This window comes from Acomys minous (assembly GCF_964271855.1).
Source record: "Acomys minous genome assembly, chromosome: 6".
NCBI lineage: Eukaryota > Metazoa > Chordata > Mammalia > Rodentia > Muridae > Acomys > Acomys minous.
Window position 1 is genome coordinate 29,332,896 of NC_140487.1, and position 23,633 is coordinate 29,356,528.

General features: G+C 35.7%; 1 protein-coding gene across 5 annotated transcripts in view; it reads left to right on the forward strand.

Annotated features, from left to right (window-relative positions):
* SEMA3D (semaphorin 3D) overlaps positions 1 to 23,633 on the forward strand; it is a 195,419-nt gene that overhangs the window by 87,860 nt on the left and 83,926 nt on the right. For all 5 annotated transcript variants that reach the window (XM_084787581.1, XM_084787578.1, XM_084787577.1 and 2 more), the window contains 2 exons: positions 1,268 to 1,428; positions 20,977 to 21,039. In XM_084787581.1, the coding sequence (XP_084643707.1) occupies positions 1,268 to 1,428; positions 20,977 to 21,039 (224 nt within the window). The remainder of the gene's footprint in view (positions 1 to 1,267; positions 1,429 to 20,976; positions 21,040 to 23,633) is intronic.

Sequence of the window (23,633 nt, forward strand, 5' to 3'; positions counted from 1 at the left end):
GATAAGAAAGTAAACATTTGAGAACATTGGTCTCATAACGGGCAATTATTTAAACTCTAAACAGATCTACTAAAGTTTGGTGACAAGAAACAACATAATTTATGACATGTAGAACTTAAAGCATTAACATCCACCTCACCAATAAGAGCATACAAATAAAGCCAGGCGTGGTGGCACATGCGTTTGCACTCAGAAGGCAGAGGCAGGCAGATTGCTGAGAGTTTGAGACCAGCCTGGTCTATAAAGTAAATCTAGGACAGCCAGGGCTACACAGAGAAACCCTGTCTCGGGGGAAAAAAAAACATACAAATAGCCAATAAATTAATGACCTTATATGCATACCAGCATCATCAGAGAAATGCCAAGTAATACAACATAACACTATACACCTACTAAGATAGACAGGTCTACAGTGATGATAACAGTGATGTTAGTCAGAGAGCAACAGGAGCACACATTTATCACTCATAAAAATACAACCTAATTCGAACATTTTGGAAAGTATGTTGCACAGTTTTCAACAAACTAAATATGTGACCCAAGTATTATTTCTCTTTATGCAAAAAAAAAAAATCAAGAATTTGTGTGCACACAAAACTTTGTATGCATACATTTCATTTGTAGCTGCCAGAACTTGGAAGCAACAAATTTAGGCCTTCTGTGGGTGAATGGCTAAACTACTATATAAGCAGACAAGGAAACAGTACTCATGAAAACACGTATGACAAAGTTTTGACCTGAACACTGAAGAAGGCCTATGGAGGGAGAAGGAGAGGACGAGAAGGATGGAGGGAGAGCAAACACACAGGAATAGGTGAATATAAGTAATGTGAAATTATAAGTACAAATGAAAATGTAATAAAAAACATTATTTTTATTCTGAATAAAATTTTTAAAAAGCACAAGAGTTAGAAATACCGTGACACTTATGACACCATTTTATATTTTGTTGATGCAATTAAGTTTATCAGCTTTCAAATATACTACTACAGGAATATGCTTTAAATAATAAATGAAGATTTGGATTTAGCAAATTTTTTATTTTATAATTCAAAGTATTATAATATTTTATCATGTGTATTACACACAGAATAGAGCTAATCACACATGTAAGGCAAAGTGTCTATTTCTGAAGGATGTGTCTACGTCAGAGCTACCATGCTGTATATGTAGGTTGACAAGCAGATGAATATGTGAATTTTGTAAGCGAAATACCATTCACACTAAGAATATTTTTCATTCTTTCCCTCTTTTTACTTTTTCACAGACTTGCTGCTTTCAAACACCTGCATCCCTTTCCTGGGTTCATCTGAAGGACTTGATTTCCAGACTCTGCTTTTGGATGAGGAGAGGGGCATGCTGCTGCTAGGAGCCAAAGACCATGTCTTCCTGCTCAGTCTGGTCGACTTGAACAAAAACTTTAAGAAGGTCAGTTTGTTCGTAAGCATCATTTGTGGATTCACTAAATTTTTTCTGCACCCTTTGCCTGCTCTGTGCTAAGTGACTCAGTATCCTGAAACAATAGAAGACATTTAAAAACATGTTATCTCTGATAACAATTTGTGTTTTGATGGATTTAGTAAATATTCATAGATTCAGTCAAGGAGTATAACATTAAACCCATTGAAAATATAAATAATGGTAACAAAATGTTTATAAATATATACTTATATATTAGAAAAGCAGCTTCATAACTGTAATTTTTGTACTGTTATGAATTGTAATATCTGACATGTATTTGATAGGAGTCCCCAAAGGAGTCATGACATACAGGCTGAGAAATACTGCCCCAGCCCAAAGTTGGGAAAGATCAGCTATCCCTAAGGAAGGTCTCCAAGACAGTACTCTTAAACATATCCTATCTCAAGCAGAAATTAATATGCCATTGAAATTAACTTGTGTTTTCCTGTACCTTTAGCAGTTATGATGTAAATCTTAGTCACTCTAGAGAATGTACATGTTTTGTGGCTATTAGAATTGAGCAACTGCCAACTTAATATCAGTTTTAGTGTATGATTTTTAGATACTTTAATGCCCCATTTTAGCAATACAAAGATCATTTAGAGAGAAAAATGAGCAGAAATTTAGGAGAATTTAGCAGAAAAATGAACAGATATGTCTAGTCCTTAACCTGACAAATGTCCATAGCACATTTTGTCCAGCATCCATATGTGTATATATATATATATATATATATATATATATATATATATATATATATATATATATGCTCATCAGCACGAATATCTTTCAGGTGTGATGGTAGGCTATTAGAAGTCTCAACAAGTTATAAAGAGTTAAAATCTTAACAGAAATTATACTTTACTAAAATGGAGAAATATAGAGGTACAAACTACCTCAGTTGAAATTTTACTGGGAAGCTAGGGTCACCAAAATGGCATTAGACAAAAATAATAGACAAATAGACCAATGGAAGAGAACAGAAAGGAGACAAGAAGCAACCCATCGGTACACATTTAACTGACTTTTAACAAAAGCTCCAAGAAACTTCATTTGAAAAATGAAAACTCTTTTAATACATTATACTTTGAAATTGTCTACACACATGCAGAAGACTGGGGATAGAAACCTATCTTTAGGTATACAAATCAAATGAAAATGACTAAAGAGTTAATTATAAGACATTAAAAAACTAGAAACTGTAATAAAAACATCAGAATATTTGAAAAGGCAATTTTTCATATCTTTTTTAAAAATGTGAATAATAGTAGGAAAAAGAAAATTTAGACAAATGAAATTATATCAAATTGTTTTTCCTGAACAATAAACAAAAATCAAAGAGAACAGATAATATAAGAATGAGAGATATCTTCAAACTATATTGAAGAATGTATGATCTTATTAATGTGTAATTTAAATATTCTGAATATATTTAATTCATAGTTTAATATCTATAAATAAATACAATTAAAAGCCAGCAAAAATGTAGGTAATATAGCTAAGTGGTAAATTGCTTGCCAAGTGTGTATGAAGGCTTACATTCAACTTTCAGTACTCATAGGGAAAAAGGAAGGGATGTAAAAAACAAACAGAAACATGACCAGCTGATATTAAAACTGCTTGAAATCATTAATTTTCAGGGAAATGTAAAACACCCAAATAAGAATGACTCTTTTAAAGGATAGTTAGAGATATGGATAGAAGAGGGACCTTACAAAACATTGATGAGAACTAAACAGATAATTCTCAACAGAGGAATATTAAATGGCTGAGAAACACTGAAAGAAATGCTCAGCCTTGTTAGTCATCAGAGAAAATGCAAATCACAGTGACACTGAGATTCCATCTTACACCCATCAGAATGGCTAAAATCAAAAACTCAAGTGACACCACATGCTGGCGAGGATGTGGAGAAAGAGGAACACTCCTTCATTGCTGGTGGAACTGCAGACTGGTACAACCACTTTGGAAATCTGTCTGGTGCTTTCTCAGAAAAATGGGAATAGGGCTTCCTCAAGACCCAGCTATTCCACTCCTTGGAATATACCCAGAAAATGCTCTACCACACAACAGGACATATGCTCAACCATGTTCATAGTGGCTTTATTCATAATAGCCAAAACATGGAAACAGCCTAAGTGTCCCTCCATAGAAGAATGGATAAAGAAACTGTGGTACATTTACACTATGGAATACTACTCAGCTTTTAAAAACAAGGAATTCCTGAAATTTGTGGACAAATGGATTGAGCTAGAAATGATCATAATGAGTGAGTTCACCCAGAAGCAGAAAGAGTCAAATGATATATACTCACTTATATCTAGACACTAGCCCAAGGGACATGTCCCCTGAAAGTCTTCACTTACCAGGAAAGTGGGTCAGAGGGGAGGACATCCTATTGAGACTTTAGGTGAGAGAAGCATGGGAGAATGGGGAAATAGAAGAATCCACAGGGTCTTAGAAACCTACAAGAGGAACATTATGGCAGGGGATCTGGGCCCAGGGGTCCTGCTCAAACTATGACAACAGCCAAGGACAATATGGGAAGTAAACTTCTAACTCCTACCCAGATTTAGCTGATAGACAGGACATTCTCCAGCATTGAGTGGAGAGTGGGGACTGACTTTCACACGAACTCTGGCGCCCCATTTTTGATCACATCCCCTTGATGTTGAGGCCTGGTGGCACTCAGAGGAAGGATAGCAGCCTACCAAGAAGAGACTTGTTACCCTATGAGCATATACAGAGGGTGGAGGTCGCCCTGAGTCACAGACATAGGGGAGGGGAATAAGAGGAAAGCGGGAAGGAGGGAGAAATGGAAGGATACAAGGGATGGGCTAACAATTGAGATGTAATATGAATAAATTAATAAAATATTTTTTAAAAGAAGAAGAAAATATGGAATAGTCTGTAGCATATATGGAGTAAGAATGTTTTTCAGTTATCCAGTTTTTAAAAATTAATTTGTTTTTCATATAAATATAAGTCTAGTTTGGCATATATGGCTTTTAATATTATTTAATAAGCCATGTGCATATATGTTTAAAATCCTATGGATCTTACCGCTGTCTATTAAAGCATATGAACTTTTTTTTTCAAACATGAGATCATGCAATGAGGCCAACACTTACCATTTCTGTCCTTACTATTGTTCCTTTTAGGACACATTAATTACTACAGTTTTAAAAGTTGTAATTTTCCATTCATGCTGCACATTGGTGTTTGTTGACTTTTCATATATTAGTGTTGAAAATGTGTCAGTAAAGATTGGAAGACAATAAAGTATTAATCTATGAAAAAATATGACCTATTCTTATCTTATGAATGACCTGGCATGTGATTGTTTGGTTATTTCTCTTCAGAAAAGTAGGAGTCTTGGAAGTTTCATGTAAATGAGAATCAATATTGAGTTCTGTTAACAAGCAGTCATCCTGAGATGTTGAACTGTCACATTGCAGTCATATATAGGGACCATATATATGAATGCATTTCACGACTGAGTAACAGTGGCTCAATTATGATCTTACACTATAGGCCTGGCTCTTTACAAGCCTTGGTGAGACTCCAGCTGCCATCTTCAAAAGAATAGCACAACAGATCTTATCTCAATGCTATAGCACTTAACATTGCAGGCATTGGACCATAAATTAAATTCCAAATACCACCAAAACAATAAAGGAAAAGAAAGAAAGTAGATAAAATATGTGGGGAAAAACATGAATTATCTGGTGTATACTAGTATAAGAGAGGTCATAAAGCTATTAAACTTAATTCTGACATGCCCATGTATCAAATACTTGTCAGATTTTAGCACAAGAATATATATCCTAAGTCTAACATAGATATGACTCTATCAATATATGAGGTGATATAGTTGAATAAGGTCTTCATTATGATAGGCAGATTTGGGGTCCCGTTCAAACTATGGCACCAGCCAAGGACAATACAAGCCATAAACTTCAAACCCCTACCCAGATCTAGCCAATGGACAGGACATTCTCCACAGTTGAGTGGAGAGTGGGGTATGACTTTCACACGTACTCAGGTGCCTCATATTTGACCATGTCCCCAAGAGGGGGAGACCTGGTGGCACTCAGAGAAAGAGTAACAGGCAACCAAGAAGAGACTTGATACCCTATGAGCATATAAAGGGGGAGGAAGCCCCCCTCAGTCACAGTCATAGGGGAGGGGAGTAAGGGGAAAATGGGAGGGAGGGAAGAATGGGAGGATACAAGGGATGGGATAACCATTGAGATGTAACAAGAAAAAAATTAAAAAAAAATATATATATATAAATTATTTTTTTAAAAAGGTCTTCTAAAGCCTCAGAGACACACAGAATATGGTATTTAAAGTTGTTTTTATAATGCTAAATTTCTTTGACAACAAGACAAGTTGACTCCTGACAACACCCAGCCAACCTCAAAGAAGATGATGAGCATCAAACAGCCTCCTTATGGAGAGATAGCTTCAAATGTGGCAAAGCAGCCACTGGGCATAATGTCTTCGTTCCTGCCACAAACAGAATTCTGCCTAAAAATGGGCAGCTTAGATGGAGGCAGAGTCGACGGCTGCACTCTGCCAAGACAGGAAAAGCAAGTCCTCAATAGTTCCTGCTCTGAAAATAAGTCTAGCAGAGATACTGAGACAGAAAGCCGAAGATGAGGCTCCAGTGTTATAGGGCATGTTGGGTGACTACTCAGGCAGTAAACCATCTATACCAATTTGTTCATTTTGGAAGCTGCTAACCAACACTACTGGTTCACTCAGGAATTTAAGTTTTATTCCTTCTCAAGTCTTTGAGGGACATTGAAGGCCAAGATAATATAGTTTTACAATCAAGTTTAGTTTGTTAGGGGATAATATTTTTTTAGATCAACATAAAGAAGTTATTGGAGTTGAGATAGGATAGATACTGAATTTCATTCAGAAATTCAGGCCCAACAAGACAGGAAAGACGTCTACTTCAAGCTGGACAAGTACAAATAGCCAAACTACTATGACTATAACATTTATAGAACTCATGATTGTTACATGGTTCTCCCTGCTGTATGTAGTTTGTTTTATACATGTGTAATAAAATTAATGTATTTTAAAAAATTAATTCTGTTATTTTGATCAATGTTTGTGGGAGTGTATGCATGCATACATGTTCGTGATTGTGTATGTATGTGAAGATATATATAAGATTCACACATGAATTCAGGATTTCTCCCTCTATCGCTCTTCATTGCTTTGAGACAAGGTGTCTCACTATATCTGAAATTTATAGATTTCCCTAAAGTAGTAAGGTAGCAAGGCTTACCAAACCTTAGGTGTCCCCTTCTCCTATGCTGGAATCACAGATGCTTGCCTCTGAATTAGATCTTTTATATGGGTGCTGGGATCAAACTCCAAGCACTTCACTGACTGACCCATCTCCCAAGCCCAAACCTCTGCTTGTTTGTAAACAAACAAACAAACAAAGAAAACAATACCAACTACAAAATGTGTGTGTGTGTGTGTGTGTGTGTGTGTGTGTGTACACATTTATACTTAAATACCTAAGTGCAATAGGTCAGCTTGTCCAATTTCTTAGATGGTTAGTCCTTGGATGGAAGACTTTTGCTTTTTAATCACTTATCACTTCAGTAGTTTTGTATACTTTTGATATCCCACAAAGGAAAATAAGGGTTGGTTTTTTGGGGGGTTTGTTGTTGTTGTTGTTGTTTAGGAATGCTCAAACTTGCTAAGTGTCTTTGAAAGCAGATGTCTACACATGAATTAATGGAGGAAGTTATGTTTCTCCAGGAAGCTAAATATTGCCAGGAGTTGTTCTCAAATTCTATTTAACACAATAGCTTATGTATTATTTAAGGTATAATTTAATCAACAGATGAATATTGCTAGAATTTGAGGTGTCCTTCACTAAGATACTGTAGGTCTGTTCTACTTGTTCTTATGGTTATACTTTTGTTCAAGAATTTATTGTAAAAAAAATTCACAGTTCTAGAAGAGATAGATGCTATTGAATATCTCATTTATCAGTAAATATCTTACCAGAAGATAACACTTTCTGCAAATGAGACTAAAGAAAATGTTTTAACTCTGCAATTTTGGTTTTATACAATCTGAATTACAGTGCACATTCCCAAATATGCCTTGGTTTAGTATAATAACAAAAAGCAATTCATGCTTTTAAGGCAATCTGTTCTTGTTCTCTTCTTTGCCTTCAGGGATTGGAAGAAAAGGCTCATTTATCTGAACTGAGTGTATTAGATCATTGCTTAAAATAAATTGCGATAGCACAACTTCCTTTTGTGACTATTTTAAGCAGAACTTTCTTTGGCCATAGTCCATCCTCAAAATGTGCTAATATTTAATAAAGTAAATGTTTATGACATACCTAGTTCTCTTATGACATTCTTGTAATAAATGATTATTTGAGTACTTTATGCAATTAGAGGTTTTCCACATAACTGAAATTTCTTTGTACCTCTATATAATGTATAACTCATAAGAAAGTTATATATGCAATAGAAACAACTTGTGTTTATGTTGGTATCCACTCTTTCAAATTATATAAATCACTCTAGTGTGAAAAGGTACTCCACAGTAGCCAGTAAGTGTTGAGATGTAGTACTTCAGTGTTTAGACCTATGGGTTTGCATTGGCTCAATGCCCTTGGGCAATGGTCCAGACTACTCCATGCAGGAAACCACACATGTTGGGACTGATGGCTAAAGAGTGTCCTTTGTACTCTTTAGAGTTAAAGCAATGTACAACGCATAATTGAGTTATGAGTGTCTGGTTGTTAATATTTTCCCCAGGGAAATTACAAAAATTTCTGTGTGAACTACTCATAGTTACACAGACATTTGTTTAGTATGGTAAGAGCATAAAATACAACAAAGTTATATATAAAATGAGTTTGGAAATAAGTACTGAAAGATTCCCTGCACTATCATTAATCTTGATCATTATCTTTTGAGCTCATTAGTGAATCATACAGGAATGGACTTAGGCTTTTTGCAATATTTTAACTAGCTAGAGAATAAATGTTATGAATATGGTTTTGTATTATTTTAAATATTCTGGCAAAAAGACATATCCTTACTTTGTTGTATTGTTTGGTTTTTTTAGAAGAAGGGTTGTTTCTGTAGAAAATAGAATTCCATGCAGGTTTGAGTGTAATTAATATGTATCCAGGTTGTGATTTTTTACAATATAATCAGGATTTCCCTAAATTGTTCCTTCAGTAAGGGGGTAGGCTATGGAATCTTTCCGGGACCAGTTTTGAGACACATAATTCCCATTGAGTTTTGTCTTGTCTTATTTCAACACCAGATCAAAATGGATATTTACAATCACATAGAAGTGATGAAAGGGCACGGATTTGTACCTATCATTTAGCTCTTTTGTGTGTGTGTCTGTGTGTGTGCATGTGTGTGTGTGTGTGTGTGTGTGTGTGTGTGTGTGTGTGTGTATGTGTGTGTGTGTGTATGTATTCGAAGACCTCAGACAGCCACACTGAGATGAAGATGATTTTGTAAACTGTTAGTGAGTGCTTCAATTCAGCACCTGGAAGAGGGAAGCTCTGAACTATCAGGAGCAAAGAGAGTACAGTTCTAGCAAGAGCAGCTAGGACCAACTCATTGTGGCTCATTTTTCTCACATCAAACAATTCACCATGGCCACCAGAATTTAAAAAATCTGTATAAATCCTGTCTTTCCAGTATGTATATACCTCCTCTATCCATGCTCTGCCTCCCGTGTTGAGTCATCTTCTTGGGCTTTTTAGGGCTCCCACCTCATTTTCCCTCCAGGTTCTAATGATTCTCATTTTACTTAAGTTCTTCCATGTTCCTTCACTTGCTCTGTCTCTCCTTGGCTCTTCTCTCTACCATCTCAATGTCCCTTCTGCCCCCTTCCTCCCTTTCCTTCTTTCCTCTCTACCTGCATTTCTTCTAACTAATCTGTTTATTCTTTGCAAAATGAATACTCAAGTTACAAAAGTTTGCCTTTTCTGCACCTTCCTGTGCCTTCACACTTAATCTGTCCCCACTTGATTACTGAGGGCTTTCATCCAATTGTATTCTCTTGTTACAGTTGCCCCCAAGGCTTTGCCTCACCTCCAGTTATGCTTTTTCTGTACTGTGTCATTCCAGGTGCTCATAGGAATGCCTGATGTCTTACCTTATAGTCTAACTCTTAAAATGTCTCCATCCAAGTACATACTCCTTAAATGCAAGGTTGATGCCATATTGTTCATTCTGTCTTAAAATTCATTAACAGAATTTAGATAAGAGGGTCCCACTTGGATTGATTTATTTTTTGTAAACTTGGAGCCTGAAATGACTGTTATTTATTACAGGAATAAAGATGGTAACAGTTTGTATATGACTGGATTTTTGAATATTTTTCTTGTATCTTATATGAGACAATTATTTTCCAGTTGTTAAACCAATTGAGTAAGAATGAAGAGTGTTGTAGTAGAATATAAAATTTAGGTTTTATATTAATGTTTACATAATTAATAACTTCATTAATTCTAGTAAATGATGCAAGACATATCATAGTTATAAAAAAGTCAGAAAATACCTAAATATCTAACATGCAGAAATAGATCACATATCATAGGAGGAATACAGAAAGGAAGAAAAAGTCCTGTCATGCTTGGATTTGAACTAATTCAATATAGATGAGAGATTTTTGGAATAATAGAAAGTAGTTAATGTTTAGTAGTTCATATTTGAAATTGATCTTGGTAAGTATTGCTTTCTATGTGCAGTTAGGATAGCTAAAACATGTTTAAGGAGTAAAACAGCAAAAGATTTTTCTTGTCTCTTCCCTGAATACACTTCTTACATTGTATTAAGGAAGCTGAGATTTCCTTCCCTAAGCAGCAACAACCTTCCATATCTCTGCAGTGAGAAAGTACAAAGAGTTTCAGTAGTGTCTGGGACGGGTGATCAGCCATGCACAGGCAGCTTATTACTCTTTTGTAAAATACTTGGTAAGAACGTGTTCAACAAAAGAGGTTCTAATAATGACCACATAGGATATTTTAAATACAGCTGAAGGAACGATGGTTTCTAAATAAATGATTCTAAAGTGTATTATCTGTCACTGTAACTGTAAATGAACCTTCTCTTCCTCAGTCAATTTTAAGTCGGACGAACCATAATACATATGGGGCTGGAGTTCGTTGTGTGTAAACTTCAGTCGTAATATACAAAGCTAACTCTTTCCCTTCGCTTTGGTTCTTTACTTTTTGTCAGGATGGTTGACACTTATTTTCTGTTTAGTTATGTAGCTTGGTCAGACTTCTAAGTTAATGAATTTCGGGGATTTTTCCATCTGAAAATGCTATTATTTTGGAAGCAGTTCAAACCTGTATGGGTAGAAACTAGGTGTAGACAAGTGTCAAGGAAATGTCTACTTTACTGGTATTATTATAGAAGCCACTTCCTGTCTTCTACTCTTGTCAGAAACTTAAAGTTGACTTTCACTCTTAGTAGGCACCTTTGTTTCGATGATAAGATTTGGGCATTTCCTCTGCAAGAAGTTATTACCTCTATAGTTCTCTGAATAAGGGTGACTTCCCTTTTCCTCTGAAGTTGGAAGCCTCACTATGAGATGGATTATACTATTGAGCATCTGTCACTTCTAGAGTCTTCACTTGACTTTTTTGCAATAGAGCTAAGATAACCTCATTGACAAACCCCTACATACAAAATTTATTTGTGTGTGTGTGTGTGTGTGTGTGTGTGTGTGTGTGTGTGTGTGTGTGCGTGTGTGTGTGTCCATCTGTTTGACTGGTCATCTTTCTGTCTCTCTGTGTCTTTGAGCATATGTGCCTGTGAATTCAGGTGATGAATAAGTCAAAAGATTTAGATCCCCTAGAACTGGAATTAGAGACACTTGTGAGTTGCTGGATAAAGGCATTAGACATTGAAATGGGTTTCTCTAAAGGAACAGTATGTACTCTTAGCACCTGAACCATCTATCCAGCCTGAACTTCCCTCTCAGGAAATATGAACCCAAGCTTCCATGTCATGTTTGAGATACTCAACACAACTTGAAGGGGGAATATTATTTCTCCTCTGTTTTCCTAAGCTGGAGAAAAATTTTATTTGATTTTTAAGAGAAAACAAGAAGGAAGTAAAGCTGTAGACCTCAACAAGTGACAGGAGGAGATGCAGAAGAGAAAGGAAAAGAAAAAGCAACACCTTTTCAGGTAGAATCCCAGAAAGCCAGCATGTTCAGAAATGCAGGCTGGCAAATGGCTGCACTTGGATTTGACCAAGGAGAGAGATTCTGAGAATGAGTCATAAAGTTCAGAGCATTGGGGTAAACGTGCTTCGCTCATTGGAAGGAGACATAGAAAGGAAATAAGTGGGGAGGTTTTAGAAGAAAAGACCTACCAGCTACTTGCAACATAACGCTTTGAATCATGGATTCTCTCTGTCCCATGGGAAGCCTTTTATGGTAGCTCTGATTGATTACAGATAATCATCATATGTCTGGATGGGTAGGCAAATACCAATTTAGTCATCTAGCATGTCCAGTGATTTCCCTGTTACTTATTATCCCTTCCCTTTCAACATTAACTCACAGGAAACCTGGAGAGCCAGAACATTCTGATGATCCCCCAAGATGCTTATGCTAACTAGCTCTCAGAGGGGCCTTGTAGCACCAAGATCAAGCATGCTCAGACAAAAACAAATGCCTCAAGGGGAAAACAGAAAATTCAGATCTCTGGTTTCCATGCCTGTTTTTGTTGGACATGGATGGGAAGCTCTAAATGAATCTTGCCTATCAAATTTGAAGATTTCTGCATCTTTCAGATACAGCTCACTTCATACTTTGCCTCAGTTAAAATTTCCCTTTGATCATCAAATTATACTATCCAACCCATAAAATAAGATCTCAAAAGAATGCTGCTTTAACTCCTAAAATGTCATGGAAGAGTTATTACATGTCATTCATAACGTGTTCCCTTTGGAATCCCATGGGTAAGAAAACACTAATAGCCTTGTTGCTACCCTCTGAGATATTAATAGAGCCCATCAAATATATTTTTCTTTTTTGTATCTTGTTTTCTATGATTTTTTCAGTAGTATCTTTGTTGGTTTCTAGGAGAACTATAATTGGAAATTTTGTCTAAAGAGAATATAGTACACACATTGGCCTGTTTTAAAAACAATCTCCAGAACTGAACTGCAGTTTGCTTTTATTTTGAAATAATGCCTAATCATCTTTATCCTTTTATCCAGTTAATTTAATTTTGTATCTTGAAACTGGAGTTTTAAAATTAAATATAAGTAAACTATTTGGTGGATTGATGCAGAAGTAATCCAAAGTGAATTGTCCCTTGGCCCTTTTAACTAAGATAAAATACAGAAATAAAAAAAAAAAAAAGAAAGAAAATGATATTCTTAAGTTGCTGTTGTGCATGTTTAAAATTCTATCACTAAGAAGGTTGAGTCAGGAGGATTCTATGTGAGCCAGGTCAGCCTCAACTATATTGTGACACACACACGCACACACACACACGCACACACACACACATGCACACATACCCACAGGTACACTCATACACATGCACAAGCACATAAAGAAATCTTAAGTAACGTAAAAGTGAAGCTTGTTAACTAGATCCCAGAAAAAATAGAGATTTAAATCTTTATTTAAAGGCAAACTTAGTACAATGCTTAAGTTTTTCTTTAGAAAGCATCTTAAACTTATTTTTTTAGGTAAAAGTACTTTTTTTCATTTGGAGGTAAAACTGTTTAATGTGAAAAATAATAAATGTGCTCTGGACAAAAGAAAGAAAGCTTTCCTGTGAATTTTCAAAGTGAGAAGGCAATATATCAAAACAGCATCAAAATTTTAAAATCCTTCCTAACAGAACTTCTTGTTTTGGTTAAACAACCTGAGAAAATTTGCTTTGCAAAAGTAAAACATGAAACTTCACAGTTAATCAAGAAATTCATTTTTGTGGTTATCAAACAACAACAAACAAACTAAACCAGATTCCTTCAGGAGGAAAAATGAATTAAAATTAAAGATAAGTTATAATAAGTTATAAGTTAAAATTTCTAAACTCTAAGAAAATGCAAAGTTTTAAGGAGACTATAGAGTGATTTGATGTTTATCAATATGAGGGATTTTACTTCCTTGTCCCAATAACAAAGCAGCTATTTTCTTCTCCTTACTGTAAGAACTGAGTAATTACAAAAGTAATTAAGCTCATTAAACTATTCCTTTATTTTTTAGCACTTATGAAATAGCTGACTTCATAACTATAAATCCAACACTTTTGCTGGAGTGTTTAAGCGCCCTGCTTTGTTAACATGAAAAAGTCTTTGCTATTTCCCTTTCCTTGGGAAAATTTACAACAAAGTTCTATACATGAGGATACTGCTCTGCTTGTTTTATGCTGAGTACAATCAGAAATTCCTTTATTAATAATGTCCCCTGACTGAAATCCTATTAATTCCTCTGGCCAGACAAAAGCACAGCACACAGTGCCTTGCACTGTGAACCTGTTATTTACAGAGAAGGGAATTGGAGTAAATACATTCTTCATCCAAGGATTCTACTGATAAAGGCAAGAGCCCACTTTTTCTTATTTAATACATAAAATGAAGAGAATACAAATCTTTACGGATAGCATAATAAATAAAGGTTTTATATGAGAGACCCTACTTAGTGTCATGCTGTTTAACCGTTTCCTGTTGCCTACTGAGTACGTGCTGTCCTGTAATCAGAGCACAGAACAATCGCCTCCTTCATGGTTGTGCTGGCTCCACAGCTTAGTGCCGATATGCAGGTCCCATCTGGTCACTGTAATAGACTGTCAGATCAGTGGTAGACTACTCAGGCCTCTGCCAAAACTCTGGCCAGAACCTTGTGTTTCCAATTCCAAGGGATTCTAAAAAAAAAAAAAAACCTCTTGAATGTTCAGTTATATGTACATTACAGGCTGCAAGTCGCAAAGAAGTTAAGAAGAAAAGTGCCTATTCCACCAAATTCCACACAAGGTCTCTGCAGGGGAGGAGTCTTAGGCTATAGTCCTATGCCAGAAAAAAGCTGTGGTCCACATCTTCTGCGTAGACTATCATCACCAGTGTTCTGCCCAGGGAAAAATCCTGCCATTCTCTGAGTCTGAGGCTTTGGGCTCCCTGACGTGTCAGAAATACACATCCACTCAGGAAAACATCTGCTCCACAGTCATGGATATTTTGGGTGTTGGTGGTGGATAAGTGCTAAAAATATATTAGCCACTGAATGTATAAGACCTAGTGTAAAGCTCTACCCTTCTGTTCCTGAAGGTTGCTTTTAATGCAAAGCACTTCACCGAGTTCTCAGGAAGTTGGATCTGGCTGACTTTGATGTCATGTTGTCTATTGGTTTGAAAGGGTTGTTTTTTTCTTTTGTTTGTTTGTTTGTTTTTTTAATCAATGTTATAAATTTTAAATTTAGAATTAAAAACTATTTTTTTTGGAAATTAAAATGAAGAAAATGCAGGATACAAACAGTATTCCTTTGATTTGCGTGGACAAGAACAACAAGGCCATAGGAGGAACATTAATGACTATTAATGTGCTTCTTAGAATTTATTTTAATTTTTTTACTGTTTCTCTCTCCTCTTTGCAACATACACATTTGCTCCTGTGTTCGTCTACTCTTGTGGATGCTGCAGGTATCACAGAAGCTAAACAGGCCAGGCTTTCGGTTTCCCAGTGCGTCTTACTATAGAAGAAAATAGCTGACGAAGAAGAAAAAGGAAGGAAACAAATACTTTTAAGCTGTTGTATTATTATTTTTTTAATTTTGGTGGTATTTCTGGGAAGTTACTTTCATGGGTCATGAGAGAAGGTTTCCTGGGAAGATGTTAGGAGACAGAGAGCCGTCTCTACCACCATTATTCATAGGAGTTAGACAGGCAGCTGTACAACAAGCTCAGCCAGGCCCCATCATGTGAACTGAAGGGATTTCTGGGAAACCTTGTAGCTCTGCCTGTACGCATAAGCTGAAATGGAAAGACAAAAGTAATTGAGTATTCACTTTCCATCTTGAACAGTTCCTGCTCACATCTGCTGTAATCACTTAAACTTTACCTTTGGTGCTGCCCTCATTTTGCTTTTTCAATATTCATGAACTCAAATCTCCCTCAGTGTCTCCTCAGAACCCAGAGCATTCACTGTTCTGTTTGATGCTCAAATCCTTTTACCATGTCTCATTAGCTCTCTATTTTCCCAACTTTGTAACATCAATCTTACATGTGCGTCCTGCCGCTGATAGAAATGTCCGCTGTCTCTGGGGTTCTAGTTTTTTGTTTCTAATTAGGTTTTTATGAACACTTTGCAACTTCCTCTTTGGTGTCCTATGCAGGCCTTTGACATCTCCAAATTAGGGCAAAGGGGATTTGATCAACCTTGTGCTTGCTAACTTGAGTCAATTAAATAGCCTCTAAAAGATGAAACATGGAACAGATATAATTAGGATTTCCTTTGGATGTTGTCATAAGGGCTTATCATTATTTTAATGTTTCTGTAATTTCCCTAACATTAACTACTTAAAAATGAATTGTGTGACACTTCATAAATGGCAACTGCAAGTGAATTATATGAGTTGTAAATGAAGGATACCAATGAACCTCATAATTTATGAATGATGTAATAATTATAGAGACCTTGCAGTATTTTATTATTTTTAAGTTCCTAAACTAATTTTTTTCAAAACTAAGAAAATGCTCAAAAAATAAAAATAAAAAGAGAAACTACCTTTTAAACTTCATTTGAGTGCTTAGGAAAGGAAGAAATCTCTGTATATTTATTTGTAGAGGATTAATAAAATGCAATGTGACCCTAACTATTCCACTGGGAAACTTCTACAGCTGATAGGCACTTTCACCAAAGTGCCTGAACACAAAGTTAACTCACAAGAACCAGTAGCTTTCCTACATTCAAATGACAAATGATGCACCCCTGCCCCATATCCACCTCAGGAAAAAGCAGTTCTTTAAAAGACAACAACCACACTGGACAAAACAAGATACAATAAGACAAGGTGAAAACCCTCATATCAAGGCTGGACGAGGAGCTCCATAGCAGGGAAAGAGTCTCAAGAACAGGCAAAAGAGTCAGAGGTTCATCCACTCCCCAAAAAGTATTATTTTAGATACCATATTTATACAACTAGAACACGAGTCATATATTCAAATTCGTGCAATGAAATTATTATTAGATCTCTTTTAAACATAATATTAGGCTAGTCATTGGAATTAAAGAGGAACTGAAGATATTTTCATTTATTAAAAATGCTCTCTATTGATGCTGGCAATCTATACTATATAAATCTAAAATTAAACTATATAAATATTTTACATATCAACGTTTTAGCCCTACTTTTTAAATGATTAAATACGGTATATTGGAAAGGCTATGTAGATGTAGTAACTTGAGATGGCTAGATCAGTATACTATAGAATATGTGGTATTGGTTTGTACTTGTTTTAAAATGCTCACTTCCAAAAGTCCAGGACGCTACAAATTTACTTACTTCTGTTTGCCAGTTTTCTATATCAAGTAAATGTGCAAGAATTGCCCCTCAAGTTTAAGCCAACTTCAAAATTCTAATTGTTTAGTGGTGGTTCTACCAACATCCCAGATTATTAAGCAGACAGAAATTCTTGGACTCACCTAAAGTCCCCGAAAATATCTCTGATTTTTGTCTGTCTTGCTTTTAGGAGAAGAGTCAGATGCAGGTTTGCAATCAGTGATATAGCTACAGTTCCAAGGACTATGGGAACAAATGATGGGAGTGTGATAGCTTGTGCATAGTGCAAGTCACACTAGTTCTCTCTGGGAAAACTCCAGGACAGTCAAGATGCAGAAATAATGTCAAGAATAACACTGCTTTCCATATGAGTCTTTGCTGAGTGAGAGAAAATATGTATGAATAAGTGTCTATGAGGGACACCAATTTGTGGAACAGATGTGTGTGGTTTTTTTTTAGCCTGTTTAATGCAGACTTTAATATGCTAGGGTTGTGAATGAGGTACTAAGTTTTTAAAAATCACATTACACTTTAATATTAAGCCAATTAGCAGTAAGAATACTGTTAGCCAGTGTGTTAAAGCCAGTCACATTACCTAACTTTTGGAGAACTGGCAGGAAGAGCACCCAAACATTCCTGATGAGAACTGATAGGCTGGGTTCAGTTGGTAAGGGAGAAGGGCTCCCCCTTTCTGAGAGAGTGGGACGAAGAGCAGGCAAGGGAGACGCTACAATCGAGGTGTAAAGTAAATAAAATTTAAAAATACATTTAAATAAAAGAAAAGAGATCTGGCTTTTATATGTAACATTCTACTGTACTCTTAAACAGGATTCTAATAAACTAGGATGTCTTGATATATGCTCACTGAACTGTTTGATCTGCAATTCTCTTGAACTTACATATAAAAACGATAAAACTTGAGACTGTATGAAATGTGTTTCTCTCTCTCTCTCTCTCTCTCTCTCTCTCTCTCTCTCTCTCTCTCTCTCTCTCAGTCTGTCTGTCTCTCTCTCTCTGACTAGGGAATTTAGACATTAGAGTGCTAGTTTATGTGTATGTATACCCATTAAGTGTCACTCCAAATAATTATTGAAATACAAAATTGTTACTTAGGAGTAATTTTGCTATCACTATATAAATATTCATGCTAAGTGTGCACTGAGGATATATGTAAGTGCCTTTTGTCTTATATCATGCAATACATATGATTAAGAACATTTCTGTTCTTTAATTTACCAATCACCACTCACAGGAGCAGGTATGGGGCCCACACATCTGTAAATCCCAGAACTTGGGAGCCAGCAGCAGGTGGAGCAGGAGTTAAAGGTGATAACTTCCTAAATGACAGCTGAGGTAGATTATTTAAAAATATAAACATTTGATTCTAATAACTGCAAGAAAGCAAAAGGAAACCTTGCGCTAGATCATAGTTAAGAAGGGATCTCTTATAGACTGCCATAATGCAATTTTTTCCTTCTAGGAATATTTTGATTTTGAAACACAATCAAATTCCTCATAGACTTTTATTTGCTAAAGCAATTCTGTTTGTAAATCCAAAGTTACTGACATCATTTTGCTAAAATAAACTAATACATAATTTCAATGGGTCCTTATTTTGAAGACTGGATTATTACTTTAAGAAAAAATGTCTTCTTTGTAGAATTGTGTTAGAATCCTTGTGCCACTATGCAAATAAATAAAGGAGGGCTTCTATTTTTATTAAATCATAAACACTGTGAGTTTGAAGATGAATAATGAAAAGAAAGTGGGCTGAATCCTGTTATATTAGCAGAGATTAGAGGGTTTACATAAAAATGGTTTCTGTGATTCAACAAATTATCCGTGATTTCAAGACATATATCTGCAGGTCAAAAAAAAATCTTCCAAGTTGTAATTAGCTTTATTGCATCACCATCTAAGATGAAACAACTCAATTTATAATCGTATGTTTCAATGTTAATAGCTAAAAATATGTCTTAAGCATATTAAAACATGCTTTAGAGATTTGTTTTCATTTGTACATGTAAAAAAATACAATTGCTTTATCGGTGTTTAATTCCTAAACAAATTTAAACTATTAAATTGTGCATACCAAAGCAAGGCATTAGATGTGAAACTATTTGGAGAACCTTTTTGAAAGAATCGCTCCAAAGAGGGCTTAAGAAAGATCACCAGGAGAGCTCCTTAGTTCTCCCTTGGTTTAGTGGCTTCTTCCTGAATGCTTTCTTTTCAGTCTTTGTCTCCCATGGAAATGGAATATTTAGGTTTGTAGACCAGCCCTCCTAACTAAATATGGTTTCCCTCTATCTCTCTCACCTCCTTTTCTTTCAGTGATATTTTGAAACATTGTCTCATGTACCCCAGGTTGGTTCAAACTCACTAGCCTCTTACATGTACCTCCTTGGTGCTGAGATTATAGCATGTAGCAGCATGCCCAACTTGTATAACCTTTGCTTCAGATAAAAATTAAGTTGTTTCTGTTTCATGTTACTAGTTTTTATTTATCCTAAAGGAGTCATGACTATGTACTTTTGCACTGCTATTCACATAATAATATATCACTAAGCTCCTTCTATATTCTTTTTTCTTCTTCTTCTTCCATGTCTCTTTTCATGGCTTTCCCTCACTGATTTTTGGTTGCTGGCTATTACCTAAAATTATATTAAAGGAAAATGGCATGACTTTAAAGCATTTCTGAGTAAGTCGCACAGATGGACCCTTGTTGTCACAGACTCATACATCAAGATGAGCTCATCACCTGAGCGCATGGTTTGCTCACCATTGTTCTGTGTAACCCACGCTTTTGTAGATTACAGCAATGTTCTTTATATCTAACAGGCTTTCCTTGTTTTAAAATTTCTGTACATTCAATTCTATGTATCCTTTAAGGAGGGATTTTAGACGATGCCTCTAAATACTTCACATATTTCAAGTTTAACCAGGTTCTTTCATTAAAATACCATCAAATATGTTTTTCTCTTCATCCAGCAAAACATTTTTCTGCAAATATCCATGTAAAGTATAATAAACGTCTATAGAAACAAGTGGCAATAAGCATTCAACATCGACAGTGCATTCTTGCTTGTTTCTTCTTGCCGCAGCCAACAGAGAATGTCTGTCCCTGCAAATTATGACAGACTGCCATATGATTTGATCCCAGAGTTGCAAACCTGTCCTGACAGAGTACAGAACTCTATTTAAAAAAGGAAAAAGCAGACAAACAGTATCAGCATACAGTATTTCATGAAACATAATTAAGTGCTGCCAGTGGTTGGTTTCCTTCATTTCAGCCCTTTGTCCAAACAATATATTCTGCATAACCTAAATCTCTCAGATTTAGTGACATCAAATTTTGTCAGAGTATCATGAACTAGTTTTGTGCCTTTTATGTTTTATTTAATAGCTATCTGACGAAGCTTTCTGATATGAAAATGAAGAACAGGAGTACAGCTATTTATTAGAGATATTGTGATGCTTAAATCAGATATGAGTCTAATCTATTTAGCTATTTTTCAGATACGTCTGGGCTTCATGTACGTTAACTGTGGGGAACTAATTGATTCTAGTCCTGGGCATAGGGTAGCAGCTTGTGCGTGCGATAGAGAGCAGTTTCCACCAGCTCACCACACATGTCTACCATGCACCATGCCTTGGAGAAAATCAGAAAAACATGATGAGTGCAACAAATGCTAAATTGAAGCTCTGTTGACATCACAGTAAGGGCATAAGGCCTCTGAAGATAATTTATTTGTTACGATATACATCAAAATTAAGAAAGTTAAGAAAAATGTGTGGCTCTTCACAGTTTCCATTTAGAACATTTCCAGAGAGATTTGGGGAAATATTTATGTCTGGACTCCAAGGCCGTGGTTGATGTCTACTTTTCTATATCACTCATTCTCTTTTCTAAGCAGAATTAGTTGCTTTAAATATACCTATTCTTATTGACCTTTAAATGTTTTACAGATTTATTGGCCTGCTGCAAAGGAACGGGTGGAACTATGTAAATTAGCTGGGAAAGATGCCAATGTAAGTATGAAACTTTAAGATAACCTCCTCAAATTTGATTCTAATAGTGTAGCAAATTTTTATATTTATTTTTATTGAATTAATAACAATAGTGTACTACTTTTCTATTAATGTAATATTCTCTGTAAAGATTATTATGGTAAACATGGGGTGGTAGTTACCATCTGTAACTCCAAAATTTAAAAGTAAAAGCCGGAAAATCAGGAGTTCAAGGTTAGCCTCTGCATTGCAGTGAGTTTGACAGTAGTCTACACTGCATAAAAACCTATTGCAAAAATTAAAAAAGAACAGCAGAAATGAGTATTTATATGATATAAAGTATTTCTACCTTACAAAAAGCAACACTAATATTCACAGGAGTCAAAAATAGTGGAACAACATATTCTAACATATTAACTCTAAGTATTGTTATTTTCTTCAGAAACCTAGATTAGAAGCAAGTTGAGGTATTTGAATATAAACCACCAGGAAGAATTGTATTTCTATTAATCTATAATTTATATTTGTGTAAGTCTTTTTTAAGTGTAAGCAAAATCATCACTTAACATCATATGTTTCCAGCTGATGATTCCTTTCATTTGAGCTGAGGCTGATTTATAGCACACATATGGCTTCTTTTCAGTGGTAGCACACAAAGGGCAAGAGTCAGCTGAGGAAGAGAGGTGCAGGATTATGGCTTAAGAATCAAAGGCAACTTAATCTAAACCTTAGTAACTGCACAAAATTACTCATAAAACATAAACACGTGGTCTTAACAGAAAATTCTAGAGTTGTGTGGTGGCTCTTGCTATAATACCATAATTAGGGAGCCTGGGACAGAAGTATTTCCACACATCCAAGGCCAGCCTGAAGTACAGAATACACTCCTTTATCAAAAAAAAATAAAACCAGCAAAATGGAAAAGTCAGGCTTAAACTGCAGTATAGAACATTGCAGGTCCTCAGTCAGGTCCACTGAACAGGTCCAATGAGCCTTGTCTGGATTCTTTTATAGTGGGTCTGTTGCACTACAGGGTTCCTAACTGTTTTGCCAGTTGTGTCTGGTATGCCTTTCACTACGTCCTTTCCTCATCCACATGCTCTGAGCAGGCCAGGTATTCTGTGCTGGCCCCTGAATTCTTGCACTGGATTGATAGGGAGAAATGTCCTTTTTGAACAAACTCCTGAATTTCACTGAAGATGACCAGATGTCCCAATCTTTGGCCAAAATAGGAACATCTTGTGCAATATCCTTTAACCACAATAATGTTGAGTATTAAGCTGTGTGTTTTTTCATATATAATAATGACAAAGAGGGTCCTGTGTGAGAAAGAGTGATTAGGTTAAGAAGCAATGGTGCTTAAAGTACAACAGTATAATACACGATACCAGATGCCCTCAGAAACTCAGAAAAATAAAAACCCAGGTTAAATTCATTGGCTCATTCAGTTATTTATTTATTTTATTTTTTTGTTTTCTGGGCTTTTGTTTGTTTGTTTTTGTTTTGTTGTTGTTTTTTGAGGGGACAGGGTTTCTCTGTGTTACTTATTTATGTATTTATTTATCCAATAGAAACGTTAAATAGCCTAAATAAGCCAATTGCGTAGCGCTACCTATAACTACAACTCCTAGGAAGCTGATAGTAGTGGGATTAGAAATTGACAGCTAGCCTGGGACATTTTGTGAGACCCTACCTAAAATAAAAAGGGCTGGCAAACCAGCTTAGTGGCAGAGCGCGTGGCTAGCATCTGTGAGGACCCACATTCTATCTCCCAGACTGTTGAAAATAAAAGAAAATAATAAAAGAAAAATTCAGAGGCTATATATGTATAACAATAAGTAAAACATAAATCTATCCTCCAATACAGTCAGAGGTCTGACACACATGACCACTTTTTCATATTAAGTGTTCAAACTGCAATAATCAAAACAAAACAAAGCAAATGTGCACTCATTCATCATTCTATATTCCTTTAACATTAAGTCTCATACTTTCAGGCACATTTAGGTTAACAGAACTACATCAGGACATGTTAGTGTCAAATGCGATAGAAGACAGTTTTACACTGATTGTACTAGAAAAGAAAGGGATTCCACTCTTCTGGGTAATATTCTACCTCTTCCTCTGCCATGAACAGCTTCACCCTGTGCAATATCTCCACAGCAGACAGATTCCATGTATGGGAAAAATTAAGTTCTTTATTGACCTTTGGAGGATAAAATAATTTGGTTACCACAGATTCAAAATCTTTTGAGAAATAAGCAGTAGGAATGTAGCAGAACAAGTGGGGATGTTTCGTGAATTGTCTACATTGAGTGTTTGATAAAGAACTAAGGAAAGAAAGATGTTTTCAGGTTGCTACAATAACTAATGTCACTTTTCCCACGGGATAGAAGAGGGATGAACAATGAACATCAGTCAGTGGGGATTTGCATTGTGGGAATATTCTCCCTTCAGTCTGTTCCCTAAGTTACACAGTAACTTCATTGCTCCTCCTGTTCAGCTAAGACAGCAGGGGACTGACTTCTCTGGGGGTCCATAAGCGCACTATTTGTGAACTAGTAATCACTTTTAACTTTTAAGCACATGACCACTAACCTGGAATTAAAGATTTA